This window comes from Lycorma delicatula, chromosome 8, assembly GCF_047948215.1.
Source record: "Lycorma delicatula isolate Av1 chromosome 8, ASM4794821v1, whole genome shotgun sequence".
NCBI lineage: Eukaryota > Metazoa > Arthropoda > Insecta > Hemiptera > Fulgoridae > Lycorma > Lycorma delicatula.
In genome coordinates, this window is record NC_134462.1 from 70,305,796 (window position 1) to 70,331,520 (window position 25,725).

Sequence of the window (25,725 nt, forward strand, 5' to 3'; positions counted from 1 at the left end):
TTTTTTTTTTATTTTTGGCTAATCGTTATTGAGTTATGTGAGAAACTTACAAATGTGCCGAAACTAGTCAAAATGGATTCAGGGGTGGTCAAAATGGATATTTCCATTGAAATTTTTCACATCACAATACTTCCTTCACTTCGTACAAGGAAGTAACTAACTTCATTAAGTAAAAGGCTCAAATAACCCTTGGGTTTCAAGAGAAACTATTTCAAGAGAAAAATGGAAAACAGAAGAAAATGAACTAATAGAAAAGATAAGGGTATAAGGCTCTACAGAAAATCAATTAACAAATTACGGAAAATAGTACAAAAAGGTGAGAAGAAATGGCTTAAAAATGAAAGAGTGTAGGCATTAAAGAAATTTCCATTAGAAATGGTGAAGTGTTATAAAAGGGGAAACTGTAATTAGACAATGAAAGAATTAAATATTAAGGAACTACATCAATTTAGCAAAGCCAAATAATCTTCCCACAGAAGATGAAGTAAAAACACTAATCCTAAAATAAAAAGTTATTCAAGCAACAAAAGATATGAATAACACAAGAAAGGAGCAATATTAAATTTCTTAATAAGCAAAAATTACAAGATTGTATAATGTGATTTATAACAGCAATACACGGGCAGAAGATTTTCTTTAAACAATCATGATTCCAGTTCCCAAAAAGTAAAGTATTATCTCAACACTTTAAGATCACAGAACAATTAGTTTAACTTTGCACAACAAAAATTCTTCTGTGAACTGGGTACAACAAATAGTCATAGAAGAACAATTTGGTCACAGAAAGGAAAGAGGAAAGGGTCAATTATTGAGCTAAGAACTCTTCTACAGCTGTGGTAAATAAGAGAATAGAGCTGTGGTAACACATCAGTGTATGTTTTATATATACAAATATTCCACAATCTCAAATGGGAAAGAAGATTAATTCTGATGCAAAAACTGAAAAAGTTTAACCCAAGAAGACTAAAAGCAAAGGTACTGCCTATCACCAATATTGTTTAATATCTATGTTGAAGATATGATTTAAAAGCTTATTTAAAGAAGAGAAAGGGAATCAGCATAAGAGGAAGGAAAATAAATTGATTAACATTTAAAGATGACAGGTTTTTTAGAAGGTGAAGCGGTATTCAACATACAATTTAAAAATTAAAAGAGATTATGATAAAATAAGGAATGAAGTTGAATGTTACCAAACAAAAGTAACAAGGTTAGGAACCAGTAACCAATAAACGCCAACACAAGAGAAAATACTTTTAATCAGGCCAAAAAATACACGTAAATGACTGGAATAACAAAACAATTCAGGTATTTCAGTACTATGTTAACAGAAGTCACAAAAGAAAATAAAAACAAGCGGCTAAGGGAACATTTAATAGAAACAAATAGTTATTATGAGTAAGGTGAGACTTGAAGTGTGTTGTAAAGAGTCACGTTTGGAAAAAAGGTATTTTAAATGTGGGCTTTAAGGAGACTGCAGAATATGGCAACCTCTCATTGAGTAATCAATGAGATATGAAATAATGAACGTGCTTATATTTCTCTCCTCTCTACTTTGCTCAAATAATTCAGAACAGGAAAGCTAAGTAACTGATTGGGACATACCATGAGAGACATACCATGAGGACATGATTGGGACATACCATGAGAGGGGAAGGGTTAGTCAGGAAGTACATTGAAGAAAAGAGTAAAACTCATGGACAAGGAGCTAATAAAAAAATTAGCTGGAAATAGAGAATAACAGACAGAAGTGGTTCAAGGAACCTACCCTACCTCAGAACTGATAAGATCACTTATTGTTAATCACTTTAATGTAAGCTCTCAATTAGATCACTCAATAAAAACTCCTTGTATATTTAAATTCCTCATTTGAAAAATTTACCAGTCAATAATTTAAATTTTTTTTTTCCCAGAAAAAAGTTTATTGATGGTTTTATTAAATAATTTATGAATGTTTAGGATAAAAAATTTTGCACTGCTACTGAGTAGATCTGAAAGACATTTACAAAAAGTTAGGAATAGAATGTTTTTGAGAGTCACAAGGATATTTATTTTTAAAACTAAAATAATTATTTTACACAACAACCTGGTATAAATGAATTGTTTGATAATCCAGATCCAGACTGCTGTAGCTGGCCATCTAAATAAATATTCCACAATCCTCCATCAGCCAACCACTCAACACAGACACTGTGCCAAAGACCATCATTTACTCTAATATCAGTTATTATCCTCTTTCCATTGACATATAACACTAATCTGCAAATACCATATCATTATTAACACTTAACTATTAACTATAAATATCATTAACATTCTTCTTACATAAAATAGCTCCTAACAAATTGAATGTAAGTTTTGATTTATTTGTTTTACAAAAAAAAGTCAAAATCTACTAGATTTTAAACTGAAATTCAATATTTTTTTTTTTAAATATTGTTTTTGTTTTCTAAGAATTTAAATTGGCTCTAGATTCCAACAATTCATTCCAAATCTAGCAAGTATTTTCCATCAGCAAACTTGCTAACAGTTAAACATTGCTTAAGAACTATACTTAATTGCTATAAACTGCATTTTATTGTTGTAAGAGCGCATGCGCACGCACACGCACACGCACACGCACACGCACACACACACACACACACACACACACACACACTATATATATATATATATATATATAAAATACATTAACAATACATAAAAATAAAATACATTAATCAATTTTTTCTTTATTGTTGCCCATATCTCCTTCTGTACTAATTATATAAAATTAAAATAAAATTCAGCTATCCACCACAGTACAGAATCCAATAACGTAGCAATTAAAATAAAAATTAAATAAAAAAGATTTTTTAAATCTCTTAAATATTCTTGTGGCTTGTCACCACATACAGTACTGTACTAATAATATTTAATGAAATTAACTTAAAATTTACAAAAGTGCTACTATCTATAGCAGTTTTGGTAAGAAAATTAGTATCAAACTAGATTACTACTACAAATTAATCAACTTGAACTTTTTTCTATATTTGTATATATAATATTTTTCCAGTGTGTTCCAATCTTTTTATCATCATATTCTTTCACAATTTAAATTATTCTCAAATTTATTCTTGTGAGTAATTCGTCATTAAGTCTCCTACCTAACAGTTACCTACTCTTAAGGTGTTTGAAAGTATTTACCAGTTTTATAATTATAATTTCCTCTTTGAATAACATTTCTTCCTTCTGACCATCATCAATTTGGTTTAGTCAGCAATAATTTTCATCCACTGTTTTGTCGGTCAGCATTTGATATAGGTAAGACCAGCTTCAGTGACCAATGATTACCTCAAAATAGCATATTGAATGTTACATTATGTAAGCATAAGCATATTACATTTTAATAGCATACATGTATATTAGCATTTATTTGTTTACTGAAAAACACATATGTAGTGTTGGATTTGTGTAGCATGTACAAATGTGTTAAGGAATTGGTCCTTTTTGTACCTGTAGAACGTCATGGTAACTGTCAAGGTTGGTGAGATTTGTGATTCAAGTTTATAAAATAGTAGATAAATATTGACTGTCATTATGTTTGCTTTTAGTGGTTCACTGTATCTTTATTGTGAATTGATAAATTCTAGTACCATAGTGTTTGTTTTGGTAAATTTTTTCTATGAGTAATGTATGTTCCAAGCATGCACATATGTATATTTCATGTATTGTTCTGAAAGTCACACTGTATTCAATTCTTTTTTTAATTTGTGAACTTCCTTCACTGAATCTTTGTTTATATATCATTAAAGTGTAATTTTTATTTTGTTTATATTTTTATGTATTAGGCAACTGTTAACAAGTTTGCTGTAATATATGTTTGTGTGCGCTACTTATTTTATAGTAATTGAATCTTTTTATGTGATCTGCAGGTAACATAGATGTGTTCCGAAAGTCTGTGCTGTGAATTTTAATTTTTGGCATAATTTGTTTATGTATAATTGCAAGAACAATAATAAATCTTAATAAAACTGCTTACCCATTATAATCAGTGAGTGTAAATGAATTATCATGCACAACTGTAGCATATGAAAACAGAGTTCCATAGTTTTGTATGAAAGAGGATTGAACCCACATACATAAGCCCACCTGAAAAATGTATTTGAACAGAATCCAGTAATTATTTTCATAATGCAGTAAGTTACCATAAAGATTATGTAATAAGTTTTTATACTTTTTCAAAATTTAAAGCATACAACACAAAATCATATTAACAGCAATATCAGTTTTTTTTTATTTTTCTGTTTAGCCTCCAGAACCATCATAAGGTATTACTTCAGAGAATGAATGAGGATGATGAGTATGTATGAATGTAAATGAAGTGTAGTCTTGTACAATCTCAGTTCGACCAAAAAAAACCAAAAAACCCAACCACCAACAGACACCGATATCCACGATCTAGTATTCAAAATTCATAAAAAAGTAACTGCAATCAGCTGATTTTCCATGACAAGTTCACCACTAGACCAACCTGGTGGGTCAAAAGCAGTAACAGCTTGGTCACATTTATTTTAAGTGCAAAATACTTGCAAAAGTCTTGCTTCATTTAACTGGCAATTCCTTATTTAAGTAAGTCCTTAATAAGGACTGTAAGTCTAAAAAGCCACTGTAATATATAAGATCTATATATATAAGTCCAAAGCAGCCTTCACCAATCATACTAAGAATTCATTGGGTCTACAGGAGCATACTCAGCGTGGAGCTCTATTCAACCCATACTCATTGAAATTAAAATTGAGAAGAAGAGTTCAAAAAGTGTATGGAAAATGGCAGTAAAGAAAGAATGAAAAGGAAAATTTATTCGCAGGGAATCACAACATGAGATAAGCGACCCTGCCCAGGAGCTCAAGGATTTTGAAGGAAACTCAAAGTGCCCTCCAGGCAAAAGATGCATATCCCGCCCACTACCTTCATGGTACTCACATTTCAATTTTTTTTGCCTTTACCATCTTATATATGAAGCATATTCAGAAACAAAGTACTACTTCTAAATATGTCTGATAAAGCATTTTAGTCATCTCTGTTACTATATGTGCTGGCTCCATAAATTTGCTTGATAAAGACATTAGTTCAAAATAAGGTTTTTTTCACCTACCTGCTGACTGTAAAACATGATCTGTAATCTGATATCTTAAAGCAAGAAATGTAAAGAAGAACCACCATTGATTTATCAGAAAATAAAGAAATTGTGATGTGTTAACCAAAACATATATGTGTAGTACTTCTATGTAATTAGGCTGAAAAAAAAATAGTTTATTCCTCTCCCATACAGTAGTGCCAAATTAATTCACTTATTCCTGAAATTGAAGCCTTTACCTGATCAATCAATATGACAAAGTGAGTGAGTGAGTGAGTGAGTGAGTATTTTTAATATTGACTGGATTCAAAGGCAACATTATAATAGGACCGTTTAAAATTGTAATTTTAACAGCCTACATTTTCTGATCATATCATATGTGTTGTACAAAAATGCTTTACTCCAGAAATTTGTCATCCAAGGGAAATATATTGTTCTTTAGTAATAACCTCACTTTGGAAGCAGTTTCTAAGGGAAGAGAATTTCCACAAAGGAATACAATGAGCAATAAAAGGGAAAAAGAAGATCACAGTAGAAGTCTGACTTTTTACTTCTTAAGCTCCCTTAGAGTCTTGTGTGAACATGTGTCATTTTTATCCCTGCACTGTTTCATATCAGTTTAATCATATCATTAACATTAGTTATCAAATCTCCAACAGATCCATCAATCCTTTCTTGCCTGAACCTATCCGTACATTACAGGCTGTAAGATTTCCACTCCTAAGCTTAAAAATCCCTAAAAATTTTTAAATTCCTAAAAACTTCCTCTAAGCCTAAAACTTCCCTTTATACACATTTAATATAATACACATGCAGTATTTTATGAACACCATACTATGTAATCTTAAATAAAAAGGAAATTATAGTTCAGATAATAAATAAAGAGGTAGTGGGAGGTTGCTTCTCCTCATCACCCTTCATCTAGATTTTAAACATTACACCTTGACTTTTATTTAATTTTCAATTCTTCTATACTATCACTTATAGCACCTTTAGGCCATCTGTAATCCAAAGCAAAATTCGAAAACTGACAATATTCGATACGTTAAAACTGTGGTCAGACATACTTTCTATACAGTTCTTTGTTAGCAGGCTATTGCTTATAACTGTAGGATAGGATAGCAAATAAGTTAAATGTATAGGAAATAAGAGTAAGAAAGAATAATGTCAGAATAACCAAAGTAGAAAGAAATTAGGAAGGTATGTAGTCATAAATAAATTAGCCCTAAAAAAAATTTATTTTAGATCTCTGCATTTGATCATATCACTTTAATCAGTAATGCTAGTTATCAAATGTATATGATATTCATATAGGTGGGGATTGCTTAAATTAGAGAAAAAAAAGAATCATACAGCAGGTAGAAAGTCGTGGAAGTAATAAAGAAACAATATGCCAAAGTAATAAGAAAGAAGAAAGGATGAAATTTAAAAGTCTGAAACAAAGGCGAAATTTAATGCAATACCAAGGATAAAAATATCCGAGGATGCCAGAGAATCAGTAGCTCATATGCAATACATATATATCAGTTGGGGTTACGAGGAAGGCTGAGAGGGACATCTTTGCCCAATACAAAGTGCAGTGTTGTATGAGCAAAGTATAAGGACCTAAAAGGACTGCTGACCAAAGCCTTTGGTTAGAAGCAGGAGTGGAGGACTATCAGAATAGTCCATGGTGGGAGCCTCTATGCATCATTAAGATATTTACAAAGATTTCCAAGCTTATAATTTTAAAAAGTCTCAGATATAAATACCGAATATATAATGATAAGAAATTTCTGTTAGGAGGAAGCACTGTTGCTCTAAGAGTTAAATTCTTAAGAAAAATAATTCTTAAGAAAAATGATTCAAAAGAGAAAAATATCTACCTAAAAAAATATTTACCTAGAAGAATTTCAGGTGAATCTAAATTATTCCAGTAATTATTAAGACAGAACAGTACAAACAGTGATGATTTTTGAATTTCAGTTGGGGAAAAAATAGTTAATTATCTGCCAAAAAATACCGATTGATGCACAAAAGAAATTATCATCAAATATTTTGAGAGCAGCTTATAGATCTGCAGTGCACTTAGTAACAATATCATGTAATTGTTTTAAATGATTCCAGTTATCATTCTGTGTTCCTGGAGAAAGTTTTGTTAAGAAATACAAGAAATTATAATAATCTGGCTAAATTAACATTAAATACAGCATGAACATTAGCATACAATCCTGGAGCTTCCAGCACTCGTGGCAATCAGCACAAAGGCAGAATTATTAAATGTATGAACTGGATGAAATTGCAGCGCATGAACTGGATAGAATGGTACATTGAGTAGAAAGGCTGTCTCCCTGTCAATGAAAATCTAAGTAGAGCCAATTTGGGTCAAAATAAACAGAAAGAATAATTTTTTTAAACAGAAGGTTGTTAGGGAATTATTCATGTGGGCGTTTTAAATGATCATTTTAAAATGTCAAGTTAGCAAGAGTTGTGAAAGGCAATTTGTAATTAATCTATTTTTAATGAGATTAAACCACTTAGCTAGAAATTATTAGCCTAGTATTACACTTTGTAGTGGTCTTAAACTCAAACCTACAGATTGGTTAGTTAGTACTCTTAACTGGGGGTAAAATGGCAAAATTAATTATTATTATTATTAATAATAACACTGCTAAAGTTACCAATTACCTAAAAACTGTTAATAATAACAATAGTGTACATATAAACAATATTAATTACCTCATCCATAGGACTATCTGGTCCATTAGCTTTCAAATAATTTAAAGTTCCTGGAGAGGGAAAATTTAAAGAAAAATCTGGAGAAACATCTGCAACAATTAATATTCAATATTTTAATTAATCAATTTTTAAAGATTAATAAATTCATCACTGATGAAAAGTATCTAAATCATTAATAATAGATGTAATTCAAATAGTAAGAGGTTTTTAGCAGAAATCTCAATTACATTAGGAATGATCACCCATTCTTCCTGAGACAACAGTTAAAAAAGTACAGTACAGATAAAAAATTAATAATTTTTCTGTATTCCACAAATCAGGGTGTATAAATAAGCAACTCGCTGACCCAAACACTGAAAAAACTCATCACCACAAAAATTTGCTCTGGCCCTCTACATTTGAATTACTTTTAAAAGTTAATAAATTAATAACAGATAATATGATATAATTAATAACAAAAAACAAGTCTTACATTCATCACAGGTCGCTCCATAATATCCATGTTGACATGTACAAGTAAACTTTCCATCATCAAAATAAATGCAATATCCAGAATTTTTACATGGTGCGCTATCACATGGATTTACTTGAACATCACAGTATTGACCAGTCCAACCTTCATTGCACTCACACCTGAAAATATTTCATTTAAAAATGAGAATAAAAAGTTATAGCGTACACTGAAAAATATTAATAAATACTGAATTAGATGGCTATAAAAATGATATTAATTACACAGCTATTTCCATGGTTATGATTTCATAGTTATTTTGATCATGAAAAATAATTAATTATACATACTTTGTTTTTTAAATCATTGATTTTATACTTAAGTAACATGACATGGGGATGGTGTTATACAAAGCTAGGCAAAGACAGCATTTTTGAAGTGCTAAATTAAAGACTCATGTATTTGCAATATTACAATTGCATTTATTTCTAAATTAACCTACTTTCTACAGGTTGGATCTCAATTTATTATTTATAGTATATGTAAAATCTAAAGGCAGGGGCCTCCCTCCAAGCTGTCTCTACTTGCCTCCTCCACCTCACTCCTATAACCTGGCATGCGTATCACATGCTACTGGTTGCAACAAAAGTAATGTGTACATGCTATTAAAAAATAATGTTTGTAAATAACTACACCTCGTCAAAAAAATCATAACATTATAGCCTATAATAAACAACTCATTTCATATACTTCATATTACATTATTGTTACTGTTTATTTACAGCAAAACCTTAGTTTAACATACTTTTATATATAGAGTACATATACATATTTTGCTTGCAAAATAGAAAACTCATCTTTCACCTATTTGCACAAATAGTGGTATATAAAACTTTAACAGCTGCTACCTCAAAAGTAAAGTACAGTGAATTGACTTCAATATATCAAATACTTAGCTAAATGCAGCCTTTATGATGATGCTTCAATAACAAGAGCAATAGTTGGTTATTTCTGATTGAGCTTGTTTTATTTTGCGTCTCAATGAAAAATGACTTTGTAAAATAGCATTCCCGGTAATTTTGAGATTTTCTGCGCATTAATTATTGTTATTATAGAATTCTTCATAATTTAGCATCTACACAAATTCAGAAAAGTTCAGTATAAACATGGGTAAAAAATCAGTCAGATTGGTGCAGTAATTGTTGAGTTTTAAGTGAGCATCTCTGTATATAAGCTTACTAAACAAACTTATACATGGGCATTTAGATTTGGATTTAATTATATAGTATTCAAAAAATAGCTTTAGGATTTTGTTGTGTATAAAAATCAAATTATATGAAATATTTCAGGTTCTTTGTTTAAAATTAAAGTACTATTGACTTCAATTAAACAAGAAAGATAATATCATTTAAATATCCACCACGACGACTACTTTGACAGGCATTGATGCGAATATGGAAATTTCTTAGGATATTTTTGAGCATGGGAACTTTAATCTCCCTTATGATGGCTCCAATGTTATCTTTTAGAGCTGGAATATTTGTTTTATTATTAGCATAAACTTTACTTTACAAATAACCCCAAAAATAAAAATCTAAACGAGTCAGATAGATAACCCACCAGGTCGGCGAACCTGTCATCGCAAATCAGCAGATTTTAAAGTCGAGAGTTCTAAGGTTCAAATCGTACTTTTGTATGGATTTGAATACTAGACCATGGATACCGGTGTTCTGTGGTGGCTGGGTTTCAATTAACCACACATCTCTGGAATGGTCTACCTGAGACTGTACAAGACAACACTTCATTCACATTCATACATATCATCCTCATTCATTCTCTGAAGCAATACCTTATGATGGTTCCGAAGGCTAAACAGAAAAAGAAAAGGGGTCAAATTGCAAGATCTTGGCAGCCATTTCACATCACCATTCCATGAAATAACAAATCCAGGGAATCTTGTGCGCAAAAACGCAATGTTTTCTAGTGTTGTGTGTGATGTAGCACTATCTTGTTGAAAATAAAGATCATTAGTGTCAATTCCATTTAACTGAAGTAATAAAAAGTATCTCATTATAACGCACTGCGTTTATTATAATATCATTGCCTTGACTGTCTTCAAAGAAAAATGGACACTATAAATCCTCCAAACCATAAACAAACCAAACCGTTCATTTTTGCAGAAAGGGGATCCTACATGAATTATTCGAGGGTTTTCTTCCCCCCCAAATGTAACAGTTTTGTTTATTAACGAGAAATGAGCCTCATCGCTAAAGATGGTTTTTGCGCTAAATGTGGATTTGTTGCTTTTTTCTGTAACATCCAAGTATAAAAATCTCTGCGATGCTGATAGTCTGTCTCCTTCACTCTTCAGTCAGCTGAATTTTGTATGTATGTAAATGCAAGTCCTTATGTAAGATTCTCCATAAACTGGAATGCATAATTCTTGAGATCGCCATAAAATTGATAATGGCTTATTTGCGACATTTTCTCATACAAAAGTAATATTATTAGCAAAGCATAAGTTTTTGGTCTCCCTGAGCGTGATTTGTTGTGAACAGACCCAGTTTTTTAATATAAAAAACTAGTCAAAGCTAGTTTTTTTGACCCATCAGATTGGTCTAGTGTCTTCTGAAATCAGCTGATTTGGAAAACGAGAGTTTCAGAGTTCAAGTCCTAGTAAGGGCAGTTAGTTTTATACGGATTTGAATACTAGATCGTGAATGCCGGTGTTCTTTGGTGGTTGAGTTTCAATTAAACACACATCTCAGGAATGGTCAAACTCAGACACTGTACAAGACTACACTTCATTTACACTCATACATATCATCCTCATTCATCCTCTGAAGTAATACCTGAACAGTAATTCCCAGAGGCTAAACAGGAAAAAGGAGTGTTTTAAAGTGTTTCCCAGTGTTTTAAAATCTTTTAACTAAATCTTGAATAGCTTGTTCAGAAGGACGATTGAAAGCTCCGAAAAGGTTATGAATTTTACAATACGTTTCTTTTAGACTAACCATTTTCAAAATAATCTTTTGATTTCAGTACGCTGTTCTTGGGAAAGCAAGACCAGGGTTAGATTTGTACACTACTCAACTTTGTGTATATAAAATTGTATATATAACTTTGTGTATGTAAAAGTTATAGTCATTTAAAATCCTAAAACCATATTTGGAACACCTGTTACATTAATACGATTGAATATAATTTGTTTTTTATTATATATAATTGCCAACAACACATGGACAACGTTGAAACAAACTAGTTATAGACTAATTTTTTTTTTTTTTTTATCATAAAACCACATTAAAATTATTTTAATTTGTGTAAAAAACCTATTATAAGGTATGAGATTTGTGGGCATATCCTGATAGAAATAAACTACTGAATTGTAAAAATAATGTTGAAGAATATACTGTTACCAGTTGACTATTAAAATCATAGGCAATTTTTTTTATGTTCAACCAGTTTCATACATCTGCTTTATGTAGTGCGGTAACAATCAAATAATATTACACGAAATCTCATTTCCTAGATACATTCATTATGAATATTCAGCGAGGTGATTTTTTTACTAAATTCTACTCTGTTTCAAATATATATACATTTACACCACAAAACATATATTATACATAAGTAAAACTAAAATAACTTTTACACGTGAAAATATGTATTTTGGCCAAGCGTAAGTAATCTATATGAATAGAGAAAAAATTAAGATATCAGGAACCACTATTTTCAAATTCATACAGATTTGATTGAAAATAAATTGAAAGGTAAACAGAATGAAGCATGAACCAACCCCAACAAACGATCCTAATTCTTATAATCCAAAAGGGATGAACATTAAGTAATGATAATACACATTCATCCAATTATTACAGATTCTAATTACATCTCCCCCGACATGAACACTTCCGAATAATCCAATACAGATTCGTTCAGGGAAATTAGATTACACTGATTTCTTACCAATCAGAATACTGCATCATCTTTTTAATGAATCATAAGTATGATAATGTACGACTAATTGGGAAACAGTATATTTTACCTATCACAGCATTTAAAGTAATTCATCAATCAGAAATCACTAAATTTCAACCAATCGCAGTTCCTCATCTTGTTACCAATCACAGCACGGAAAAGAAATGAAAAATCAGAAATCACCAAATTTTAACAAATCGAATCAAAATACCTAATTTCTTTAATGTAACATAGGTAACGCCATATAATATACTAACCAATTACGAACTCTTTTTCTATTTTACCAGACATAAGAACTTAAATATGAAACCACTCTGAGAAATGTAAATTTTGTCAAACTGATATCAAACAATCACCTTTATTGTTACTGGATTATAGAATTTGACAAATAAATAAAAATTTTAGTATACTCATCTAACAAAACTTTAATTTAATAAATAATAGCATGTAACTCTATAGATTTAATACTTGTTGATAGTTTCAACTAAGAGGAAGCAAACGATTATTAACTTACTATGACCATAGAATTTTTCAAAAGCTAGAATGTACAAAAAGAGATCCAAAATAACTTCTAAAATACATTTATTGTTTATGTTAAAAAATAATGCTCAACTATATACAAAACATTTACAGATAGATCAATTCAATAATACATTTTCATACCTGTAAGACTGATGAGTACTGTTGAAAGATGTGTGACAAGTTGAATTGTTATGACATGTACGAGGCTCAATTTGACATGGACTTATTTCACAATATTTTCCTGAATAATCATTACCACACAAGCAACGATAACTGTGCTTCAAATCGCTAACACATTGAGCACCATCTGCACATGGCTGTGCTTCACACTCATCTAACTTAAATTCACATAATGAACCTGAAATTATTAAAATTATTTTAACTATGAAACTAAATTTACAGCAGCTTACATTTTTTATAAAGATATAAAATTATTAAAACCTTTTTTCTAAGAACAGGGAAACTAACAAAAAAATATTACTTAAAATAATAATTATACAAAATGTCTACATTCATTTAATAAATATGATATGTAAATTAAGATTTCAATCAGATTTAAAACCTTATTTTAAAGAAAACTTAATTGATAATTTGTTCAATTATATTTTAACAGTATTTCTGTTTTATTTTAAGATTAATTAAACTATATTTGTGATAAATGAAAAATGTCTAATTTTCTAAATAAATGGAAATGTGGTTTAGTCTTTTCAAACATACTAAAGCTTCTTCATCAGTGATGTCTGCAAAATCAAAAGAAAAAGAATCATTTTCATGAACTGCACCTAGCAGTTCACCTAGGAAGGTTATTTTTTAATGTGTGTACTTCTTTGGTCTTGAACAGACTAAATAGATAAGCCGATTTTAAAAACAGGCCCCACGTGAACTGTATGAACTAATGATATTTTGCCATTATCATTAGTTAAGGTCTTTTACTCCGTATTAATGGAGTTAGTAAAGTTACTCTGATTTTTGTTTCACGCAAGTTGACAGATGTTTATTTTATAAATAGCAAAAAAAAACTTCTTAATTATTTATAATTTTGTGTTCATTCTATTGTAATAACCAAATTAGTATATAGCTTAACCAATTTTCATGAAACAAGCAGCAAACTTTTTATTACCAAAATGATAATGATAAATTTATAAAAACAATCAGTTTATTGTAATTTCTTGAAACCAACAGATTGGTCAGTACAGAACTGAAACTTTGAGTGATCTGAATAATGCAGATTTTAAAATAGTCAGCCTTCATCTTAAAAGTAGTGATTTAGAGTTGGTTACCCATCCTTTGTACAAGTAAAAATATATTTCACCCGGTTCTTAACGTTAACCGATAATCATCATCACTACAGAGGTGACCGTACTTCATTTATCTTAATTTTTTTATTTTATATTTTTTAGCCAAGTAACAGGAGGCAAGTGCAATCAGTCACATCCCAAATACATTAACATGGCAGAGGCTATGTTGGTTGAGCTGTCGCACCATACACTGTTGCACCCCTTAAAAAATGGAATTTTAAAAAACCTGAAAATGAATTTTAGATATTTATCTGAAGAATATTTGCAAGCCCCAATCTGGTGAATATCTCATTTATTATATTTGGGAATGGGGAAAATTTGCAATCTTTATTAAAATTTTTTAACCTTTCTTCACCCCCTTTCAAGTTTGAATTTCAAAAAATGTAGAAATTGGTTTTTAGATAGATATTTAGATGAAAATTACACACACCAAAAACCAAGTTGATTTCTTCATTTGTTACCAAAGTAAAATTCATTGTTATTACATTTTAACCCTTTAATCTTGGAATTTCAAAGAATCCTTTCTTAGAGTGCATTTACACAGTAAGAACATGTATACAAATTTTCATCAATTTATCTTCAGTAGTTTTTGCTGGGCGTAGATAAATCAGTCAGTTAAGACATGTTGCTTTATATATATATATATATATATATATACACAAAAAAAATTAATTTTTTAAATTATTATAACATTAAAATAATTACGTTACCATAAAATGAAGGTGGACAGTGACAATGAAATTCATTAATTAAATCAACACACTCTCCAGAGTTCTGACAAGGATTTGATAAACATTCATCAATTTCTTCCTAGAAAAATAGTAATACAAATTGATTAGTGAGTATAGAAATTCCTTAATTTCAGGAGATGTGAAATGAATAAATAAGCATAAAGATTGTAAAGTAAGAAATAAGAAATATTTAGTTTGGGCCTTTAATTGTCAATTCTTATTGAAGATCAATTTATTTTCTGCAGTATTAAGAAATAAGTTTAGAAGGGGAAAAAGATAGATTTACTGATGTCATTACCAACTAATTTTATTGAAAATTATTTGCAATTATTTGTCTTTTAATTACCTTAATTAAGATTATTTAAAAGATTGTTTTATTTGATCTAAACTTTTTAATATAACAACTGTGTTTGTTATATAATAAATAATTTAAGCAAGAAATTCCCATATTTATTGATTACCATTATTAATATTAAATGAACCACCTAGTACTTGTGCAGTATCTAAGTGAATAAAACTCACCAATAGAGAGGCACCTTTTAATCCTACTCGGATATAATTGGATTAAAATTTAATCCATTAGAATGAAAAAAGACATTTTCTTTAATTTTTTGTATTTTTTCTGGACTTCCTAGTGAGAATTGATGCGATTTCTCAGTACCAAAGCTTAGAAAGCTAAATAAATTAGACAGCCAAGAATGTCAGCACACCAAGTGCACTGAATTTTAAATGATATTCAGCCCTACCAGTATCACTTCATCTACTCATCTCAGGGTCCAGCTATTAAGTGAATATCACAAACTCAGAGAGGGAGTGACTGAGACTAGTGTCTAGTATACTTCAGGTGCTTTACATGTTTCACAGTCATAAGAGAACCTGGGACAGTGCAGTGTACCCTTTTTTAATGTCCACTACTTCAACTAAATGGAAAAGAATGATTCATAGTTAATGTATAAATATAATTAGAATTAAATAACAATCAAGCAGTTATCTTACAATCTAAAACAATGTATTACCTCACAATGTTTTCCTTTAAATCCTGCTGGACAAGAACAACTATAACCATTACTGTTTAAATAACAAGTTCCTCCTTGAAGACATGGTCTTGAAAGGCACAAATCCAATTTTTTTTCACAATATGAACCTGCAAATAAAAATGAATTGTCATATAGTCTATATCTTAATTTTTAACTGTGTTATTCTTAGTAAAAATAACATTTTAAGATCAATAATATATGATATTAACTAACCACTATCTTAATTAACTTACCAATAGTTAATAATCTCAACTCCATCAGATTACTATAGAGTGGTACTGATAAAACCAGATTCATTTAGTAATAACGTATATTAAATTTTTTTTTTAAATTACCTATCCAACAAAATTTATTTGTTATGATTTCATAAATGAAATTTTAATTACATTTTTAACTTCATCATACATTTCAAAGTCAATGTTTGAATTATAACCACCAACCAAAATCTGTATAACGATTAACTACAACATGTGTACTGACAGCAAATGCTTGTGCTGTATTAACTTTCAAATCTTCCAATATTCATAACTTATTCTTCAACACTTTCACTTTTAATAAGTAAAAAAAAAAAAAAATCACATTGTGATAAGACTAAAATTGTACATTTTCATTTCCTGTATATTGAATGTACATTATTTACCTTACCACCTCCATTATAGTTGTCATTTCCATTGAAAATTAACAAAAAATTAAAATCAATTTGAGTACAGCTTATAAAACGTATTTGATTATCTAACAGAACTAATTTTATTAATTTTCTCATTACAGTAACACGAAAGATTCATTTCAAATGAACCGAGTAAGAAATACTTAGCAAGTCTTGTGTGTTTTCTTTTTGATAAGCCCTGTTTTGTAATTCAAGATAGCCTTAAATTTGCACCAAATACCAGGCCCATGCATTATGATGTAGCTCCTTTCTGACATGTCATTGATGCTCACTGTCGCATTACTGAAGACATATGGCAACACTTTTATATGGTAATCTTGACAAAAAGTGTATTTACTATTGACTGTCATTTCTGCCTATGTTTTGCTCTACAGTGTTTTAGATTTATAATAAAATCTCGTTTCATGCTATTCCTTGACACAGGCCTAACTATAAAACCAGCCCAGGGTAGCTGTACTTTTTCTTTCAAACTTTTTCAATCATCCAAATTATAACTGCATCATCCATATCATCTTTCTCATTAAAATGTACAAGAAATGCACAGTCTGTACAAGATTATAATTAAAAATAATAAATAAATAAATTGACTGATTTGTATGATATTCTATAAGTCTCTAAATGCAAAATTTATTTAACTGGAACCTGTTGCCATCTGTTTTCCATTTTCTGAATCGAATGGATCTGTAATTCGTTAAATGCATGATCTCTTTAAGCTAGGTTATGTTGTTAATTAGACCCCAACATAAGAATGGAGACAGAGAAGGCATTTAAGAACTAATGTGGTATTCAAATATAACTTGTCTTGCTTGACATCAAACTGTTAAGCTTGGAAAGATGTATCCTCTGTGTCACTTTGATATTTTCATAAATAGATCACAAAAAAGGTATTTTTTTAATAAATTCATATACACATTATTTGTATATGATATATATATATGTCTCTTACCTTATACAAACATACCACAATATTGTTTCCTTTATGTAAAGAGTAAAAACATTATCAGTTATACTGGGGAAAAATATTTTAAAAGATTATAAAGTTGCAACCAAATAAACTTACCAAAATAACCTTTAGGACAAGAGCATAATATATGTCCTTTATACAGCTTACATATACCTCCGTTTTGACAAGATACATTTTGACAATGTTTATCAATATGTATTATGCATTTATCATGTGACAAACTTCCTTTATTCCTTGTTGTAAGGTTACCATTACAATGTAAACATGTTATAGCCCCAATGTTTGGTTGATAAGTACCAACAGGGCAGCTTAAACATGGTATTACACCTATTTCTCCAGTTTTCCAAAGACGCCCCTTTCCTTTGCTACGACTGTATGTTCCAGGAGGGCACACAGCTGAAAATAATTGCAATTAATTAATAATAAAAGCAACAGTTATTTCATTAAACATATAACTTGTAAATTAAAACATATGATATTATAACAAAATAATACCAACATCACTCTTTACTCTCATTTACTCTACAGAAATGAGGTTACTTTTGTTTTAAGTGGGCAAACAGCCAGGGAGGTTATTACGCAAAAAAATGATGAGCAAGTGTAGCATTACTCAATATTATAAAAAAAGCCATTATATAATTTCCCAAATGTATTTTAAAGAAACTGACATAAAGGTTCACAAAAAAAAAGTTTCACAGAAGTTTGCAAAAAATAAGGAGTAGTAATGAATCCAGACATGAACCAACCGAAAAATTAAAATAGATTAGCAATAGATATGGTGAATTAGCATGATGGTGCTGTAGCAGGAACCAGGAATTGAATGCATTTTTTGTAAAATCAAACAAACATCAATCAAGCAGAAACTAGCACCATTCCTTATCCTTACCAATTTTCCATCTCACTTAGTACCCAGAAATTATAATTTGTAAATAATTAAAGAGAACTTAATTTTTCTACTTACGTTTACATGCACGCATATTACGAGCACGTGTTTTACGAGTTGATGTAAAATCAGGACATTTAAGACATTCCTTTTGACCTGCCATAGGTTGGTACCATCCTAATTGACACGGTATGCAACTTTGGCCATTCCATGATGCACCAGAAGGACACTTTACTATAACATAGAAAAAACATACATTTATATTCACGATGACATATAAAATTTATTAGAAGATATATTTAAGCAACATACATATAGTACACCAAATAATATTGTTTTATTTCTCAAAACTAGTTATAACTCATCAAACAAACAAAAAAGCAATTAGCTTATTTAACAAAGGAGAGAGCTGGCTCAAGCAATTAATATTCTGAAATAACTGTTATTTCATACTAATGTAAATTAAAGTCATAGAAAGATGAATTCAAAATAATTTGTTCAACAGAAATCACAAAAATAATGAATGTAACCAATTCCTACATGACATGGCACCCAACATACAGACTTAACAATTATCTACAAAGGCATATCATACAGCCAAAGTGACATTATAATGAGGTCAAATGTCACCACATTCTTTTATTAATAAAACTTTCATGATTTAAAAAATTCTTACATAAAAATATTATAAAAATTAAAACCAGGAAATGGCAATAATATTTAATTTGTTAATCAATATGATGAATATGGTTAAAATTTAGAAAAAATTAAATTAATTACAAACCAATTTATTTCAAATGGATTTGAAGATTTTTAAAGAGCTTTTGGTTTTGCTGATGGCATTTTTGTGTATAACACTAAAACTTATTGTAAGAAAACTACTTTGGCAATGATCTTATTATATATTAAAGTTCCCTTCTGCTTATGCTTATTTTTTATTATTGTCATATTTAGGGTATTTTTAAATAATCTCATATTTTGTTTCAAGTCTTGTTTTACAAGATGATTTACAAGGATTAATTTTTTTGCCATGCATAGTATTTTTATTTATGATTAATCTTTGTACCAATGGTTAACTGCATCCAATCTGCCCAATATAATATTTAATGTAGTTAATGACTGCTATTATTTGACCACAATTAAAGGTGTAGTTACAACCATTTCAAGATCATTATTACAAACATCAGTGACAGCACATCACTAGTGTAATAAAACCTACATTACAGTTGTCAAAAGGAAAAAATCAATAGAGCTAGAAGCAGCTTTCTATATATTCACAAAGCATATACTTTTTATATTTGTTTTATCAAAAGACTAATGTAAAAATTCTAATGTAAACATAAATATTACAGAAGAATAATAAAACCAATTTTTTTTTAAATTGTCTAAAAATGAATAAATATTTTATTTATTCTATAAATTTCAATGGTTAATAGCCAGCACAGAATTACAAACAACTGACATCGCCAACTTGACAATCCCCTTGATTCAACGCCAACTTTAAAAAGTCAAATTTTAAAAAAGATTGAAAAGTATTTTTTAAAGTAGAACTTATTTTTTCTACTTTTAAGTTTTAGTTTTAATTGATTTAAATATTAATAGACCTTCAAACATCTGCCTGAACAAAAAAAAAGTTATTTGCAAGAAACACAAAAGGAATAAACCTACACTAATACAAATAAGAAAAAGATTTCAAAAACGTCTACTAGAAAGTCAGTCAAAAGGGCAAGACAAATGCTAAGGCTCTCTGAAATTGGAAACACATATTTTTGCCCAAGCTTTTCAACTAATCTTTTTGAATTTTAGCACGAAAATATTTTGTTTATGAGAACATCATCAAATACAAATCATTATTCTACATAGGGCAGAAACCTGACTCCAAATCACTTTTTAAATTTATCTAGCCATCGAGAATCTTGAAGTCATATTTGTTAATTTTTGGTAAAAATATTTTGTTACTTCTCTCCAGGTGGCAGGAAAGCACCTATTATTATTCTTGTAAAGACCATGTGTGTAGAGAGCTGTTCTCTAAACTGAAGCTTTCACTCATCATCAGCTTTCACTCTTCATCATTCAGTTAAAAAAAATATATGGAATTTTCTAGATGACTATAACTTACCTTTATTTTTTTTTAACATCACAGATTTTAGAGCATCCAACATTGTAAAATTACATACTTGTGTTTTTCCAAATTTCATAGTTAGCTGACCAAAAAGCTTTTACAATCATTATTTCATCAAACAGTTGATCAACGTTTATTGCATAATTTGCTACAGTTTTATTAATTCTTTCTCCTAATGCTTCAGTTTCAGACCATAATAATTTATTGTTGTTTATCAAAGTAAAAGATTCTGCTCCACCAAAACTATTTTCCCATAGCTCAATTTAAGAAATCCATCAGTCATAAAATGCTATAAACTCTTTTAGGATTATATTGATATTAATATTTACATTACTATCTAGGATTCTAAAACATTTTTTTGTTTCTTGAGGCATACATTTATTATCACGCCTTTCCTCAAGATTTGTTTTTAATTTTCCAAGTTCACTGACAATATCAGTTGCACTCACTTTTTTCTTGGGATTGATGATATCACCACATAAGCCTGAAGCTTGTGCATGGGATATGGAAATGGCATTTTGTATTGTATAAAAATGCCTGACCAAGATTCGAACCTGGGACCTCTGGATGAAAGACCGAGATGCTTCCATCCACCATGGAGATCGGCAGAGTGGATTTTGAATTTCCCATTACCAAGATAGCTTTGTTAAACAATTTGGGTTGCCCGTGCATAAACCACAAACACATCATTATCAAACAGCTGATCATCATCACAGGAGAGTGTTCATGTGAAATAAAGTAAAATTTCATTCCTAGATAGATTTTAAGTATTGTATCAATAGCTAAAAGTAGCGAAAGATAATGGGTGTTGCCATATTGAGAAACTCGAACCATATAAATGTGGAAATATTTATAAATTTTGACAACTAAAGCTTCTATTTCAGTAGGTGGAACAAGGCAGTTGTGTATGATGTGAGCACTATAACCAATGCCAACAATATTTCATCCTAGTTCCTATTTCAATCTACTGAAAATATTGTTTTCTCTTCTACATTTAACATCTCCAAAATTAGTAGTGCGATTACCTCCACAAAATCCAATAATATTTTTTGCTCTATTATGAGGCTATATTATGAGTTTTTTATTACTGACATTAAATGTTTTGTCTGAAGTTTAAATAGTATTTCTACAGTTTCACCAGGAACTAATTGAAAGTTTAAAAATTTAACTTTTATGCCACAATTTAGTAAAAAATATTGCACAACAATTAGTACAGTTTTAATTTCTTTCCTATTGGAAGAATCTACTGATATAATTACAAAATTTGTTTTATTGAAATCTTCACAAAGCTACTGAAACAAAAGTGGCTTAATTACATTAACAATGACAGCTTCATATTTTGTTCTGGCTACTCTAAACTTTGTTTCAAAGAGCTTTGAAATCAATTTAAATGAGCAAATGGCTGACTTAAAGCTGAGATTGTGAGTAGCAACATGAAATGCTAAAGTTGAATCTTTAGTTACTATTAAAAATTCTTTGTCTCTTAAATCGATAACTTTAAAATATGAAAATATATTTGAAGAAGTTCATGCCACTGTTACAAGGCTTGCTTTATGTTTTGCTTTTATTTCAATTAATATTTAATGTCTAAATGCCCACCATGAGCTACTGAAAATTGTAAAAAGCACAGTTCATATTTCATTATGTTAAAACAGTTTTCAAAAATGGAAAATCCTTTTTTATAGTAAACACAGATCTTTTTTTCATGAGTAAACAGTTTCTTTTTGGCATTCTGGAGATTAAATTAATTTAATATACAATATAAAATAATTCAAGTGCCGATTTTCAATACTATGATAGAACATGCACAACACTAATTAAAACAAAATATTAAAAAATTACATAAAAATATCTAAATCTCATAGGCTACATGCTATTATAAACTCTGTGAAAAAACATCTGGATAAAAAAATAAAACATCTAAATTCATTAGGCCACATGCTATTAATTTTTGGGGTAAACATTTGGACAACATTAAAAACATCAGTGAAATCACATAATACATATTTTATGACTTATTCACAACACATATAATCATAATCCAATCATATGTTTATATAAGTAAAGTTACATAAAACTAATAACACATTGAGAATTGCAACTTCAGTAACAGTCTACAACTCAACGTACCTCTATTACCGTCAACATTATCGGAAACTGTGGATAAAACTGGGCCTCCTGCTCGGTTTTCTTTTTCAAAACTGCCCTAATAAATGTAGCCACAGTAGCCCAGGACCTCTCATGCCTTAGCATTATCTCTCTGATATTGTCCGGGGAGATGGGACCCACTTCCCGCACCAACTACATACTCATCAGCTCCCATTTAGGCACACAAAAGTATGTCAATCTCTTGTCTAGCCAGATGCCCAGGTGGAGCCGGCACCACAACATTGCCCCTAACGGAGAAGGTCACATCAACCAGTTCCTCCTCCTGGCAAAGACTATGGCTTGCATCTTCTTGACTGCCACTTGTAAACCCACCAGCGTCGATATACTAGTCCATGATACTGTTGATTGCTTCGTCAGCCTTCTCCATCAATTCCGCCTTTGTACGAGCAACCACAAACAGCCCAAAATCATCAGCATATGCTACAATCTGCTCCGCTGAGGCAACACGAACCTAAGAACTGGTCGTTTGCCAAATACCAGAATAAAGGCCCAAGAACAGAACCCTGTAGCACAACCACAGTCACCACTCTTCATACCATGTCACCGTCCAAATCAAAGACTATCTGACTCTCACTGACTCTCCTCCTCTCCAAGGCTTCTATTATGAGGCCCCACTGCAACATGTTGAACATGTTTCAAATATCAAATAATACCAGACCCGCGATTCTCCTAGTTCTATGGGTGCCTCTTAATTTCTCCTTGATGGTACCAAGTACCTTCGAGATCATATCAATGGTCGACTTTGCCCTGACGAAAGCTGTACTGATATATATGAGGCCGCCGCTGACCACAATCTTTCAAGCATCGAGAGCAGTAATCATTCAAACAGTTTCCCTCCTGCATTAAGCAGGCAAATTGGATGGTACATTGCGGGCTGCTCGGCTGGACTACCCAGCTTTCTAATCAGAACCAGCCTCAGTCTCTCTATTCCATCAGGAATCACTCAAGAGGACATAATGTTCACAAAACTAGCTGAAAAGCTACGTCCATAAGAACCTTACCACCTCAGTTGGTACCTCATCAGTCCCCAGGCTCTTACTGCTGCTAAGCCTGCCCACCAAACAGAGGAACTTATTTACATTTGGTAGGCCTAGTTTTACTGGATGTGCCGGATCAAAATTCAACAGATTTCATCAGTAAGTCTACTGTAATTCTAACTGATAAATATAAATAAAATGATAAAATAAATTGTAATATTTAAAAAACTTTATTTTACACATATTGTTTACATACCACAAATTTTTTTCCAAGCAACAAAGCCAGATGAACAAGCAGGCCACTCATTTTTCCAGATTATATTAAGATTTTTGGTTGGAATCAACCCTACCTTAGAAAATATTTTGTCTTTAGCAAGATCAGCTACTAAATTCTGTTTAGCATTCAGTTGCTTTTCATCTTTCTTTCCTTAAAAATCAAAAAATGAAGTATAAATTGATTAAAACGGTATTAAAAGCAAATAAATACATACAAAGGTTATTTCATGATCATAAACATTAATTTCATTTTCTGGATTCTGATAGGGTTTTTCTTCTGCCACCTCATAGGTAACATTCAGTTTTTTAAAATCTCTCATAACTCAAAAATTATTAGTTGTAGGATGTTAAAATTTTGGATTTAGGACTGTTGTAATATCTAGTTGTGCATCTCTTCTTTTGATTACAATCGACTGAACCAAAAGTGTCCAAAAAAAACCCAAAATCTAAAAAAAATTTGGATTCTGGACTTTTTCTTAAATACAGTAATAAGTCCTCATTGAGAGCTTTTTAACGACATATTAATTAATATGACATATGTTATAATGACATAAATTAATAAGTGATACTTATTTTCATTGGTTTCAGAGTTATGTCCAAATTAACTAAATGAAATACTTGGATCTTATAAGGGGAGGCACAATGATTCGAATCAGACTTCATCTCCTTATCTTTTTTAACTTTTTTTTAATTTAAATGTATTGATTTATTAATAATTATTGTAAAAAACGTTTTACAATAAATAATAATTCAATAATAACAATTAAAAAAAAAAGAAAATATATCAGAAGTTATTAATGAAATAAAATTGTATTGTCTTTATGTCAGTATGTAATTTAATAGGTGTTCAAGGAAGTCATGTGATGTCACATCAGATTTTTTATGTATGTGCTCACATTTTTATTTTAGCTGCTACTGGTACAGAGTGGACCACACGGTGCACCAGACAGCTGTTCACAGCACACGAATGATTCATTCGTTTGAACAGTTTGATTCATTCGTTTATACTTCTCGAACGATTCAATTGTTCGAATGATTTGTACTTCTTGATACGGAATGATTTATCTAGATTATATTATTTGTGTTTTGGGGATACAAAAGGAAAACATTGGGGTTAGAGCTTTGTTAAAAAATCACATCTCAAGAAACAGCTAAAAATGTTCAGGATTTTGAAGGTTATCGTTGTAAAAGTTTCTGTTGTTAGTACGCCACACACTTTTATATGCTCCAAGGGATACGTTAACAAAAAATTTCAAGCAATGAAAAATAAAACAAATAGAATTTTATATGCAACTTTCAAAAAAGGTTTTTGATATTCAGAACAGAAATTTTCCTTCCCTCATCTTCTGGGACATCATTGCTGAAATTGTTTTACTGTGCTGAAATGGGTGTGTCAATCCTCACTTTACATAGAAGAAAATAAGTAGTCTAAAACATAGTGAGCCTTTTGTGCACAAAATAGTATTAGCATCCCAAATCTCAGGGTATATGTGTCGTAGTGAGTCAGGCCGAACTCATTTGATAGCTGGCAGTTGAAGCTAGTACATGTGCATAAAAGTGTTGGAATTCTTATACTCAGACAAAAGTATGGTGTCATGAAGATGTGTGAACTTTCCTCAAAACTGTATTAGATTTAGCAATTTTATTTTAGTAAAGGCGCAAATGCTGTGCAGGCCATGAAGAAATTTGCCATGTTTATGGGCAAGACATGTTATCAAAAGCAACAATCAAAAGATGGTTCAGTTGCTTTCCTTCTGGAAATTTTGATGTCCAAGATGCTCCTCGCTGTTGCAACCAGTGACAAAAAATGTGA

The 25,725-nt window shown here is 30.4% G+C and overlaps 1 protein-coding gene across 6 annotated transcripts in view; it reads right to left on the reverse strand.

The window, feature by feature from the left end:
• The window catches only part of LOC142328644 (sushi, von Willebrand factor type A, EGF and pentraxin domain-containing protein 1-like), a 111,157-nt gene that overhangs the window by 26,875 nt on the left and 58,557 nt on the right, over positions 1–25,725 (reverse strand). For all 6 annotated transcript variants that reach the window (XM_075372519.1, XM_075372521.1, XM_075372522.1 and 3 more), the window contains 10 exons: positions 23,893–24,063; positions 18,447–18,602; positions 17,582–17,881; positions 15,834–15,961; positions 14,797–14,896; positions 12,930–13,146; positions 8,307–8,467; positions 7,835–7,923; positions 4,019–4,128; positions 2,084–2,256 (listed from right to left, as the gene is read on the reverse strand). In XM_075372519.1, the coding sequence (XP_075228634.1) occupies positions 2,084–2,256; positions 4,019–4,128; positions 7,835–7,923; positions 8,307–8,467; positions 12,930–13,146; positions 14,797–14,896; positions 15,834–15,961; positions 17,582–17,881; positions 18,447–18,602; positions 23,893–24,063 (1,605 nt within the window). The remainder of the gene's footprint in view (positions 1–2,083; positions 2,257–4,018; positions 4,129–7,834; positions 7,924–8,306; positions 8,468–12,929; positions 13,147–14,796; positions 14,897–15,833; positions 15,962–17,581; positions 17,882–18,446; positions 18,603–23,892; positions 24,064–25,725) is intronic.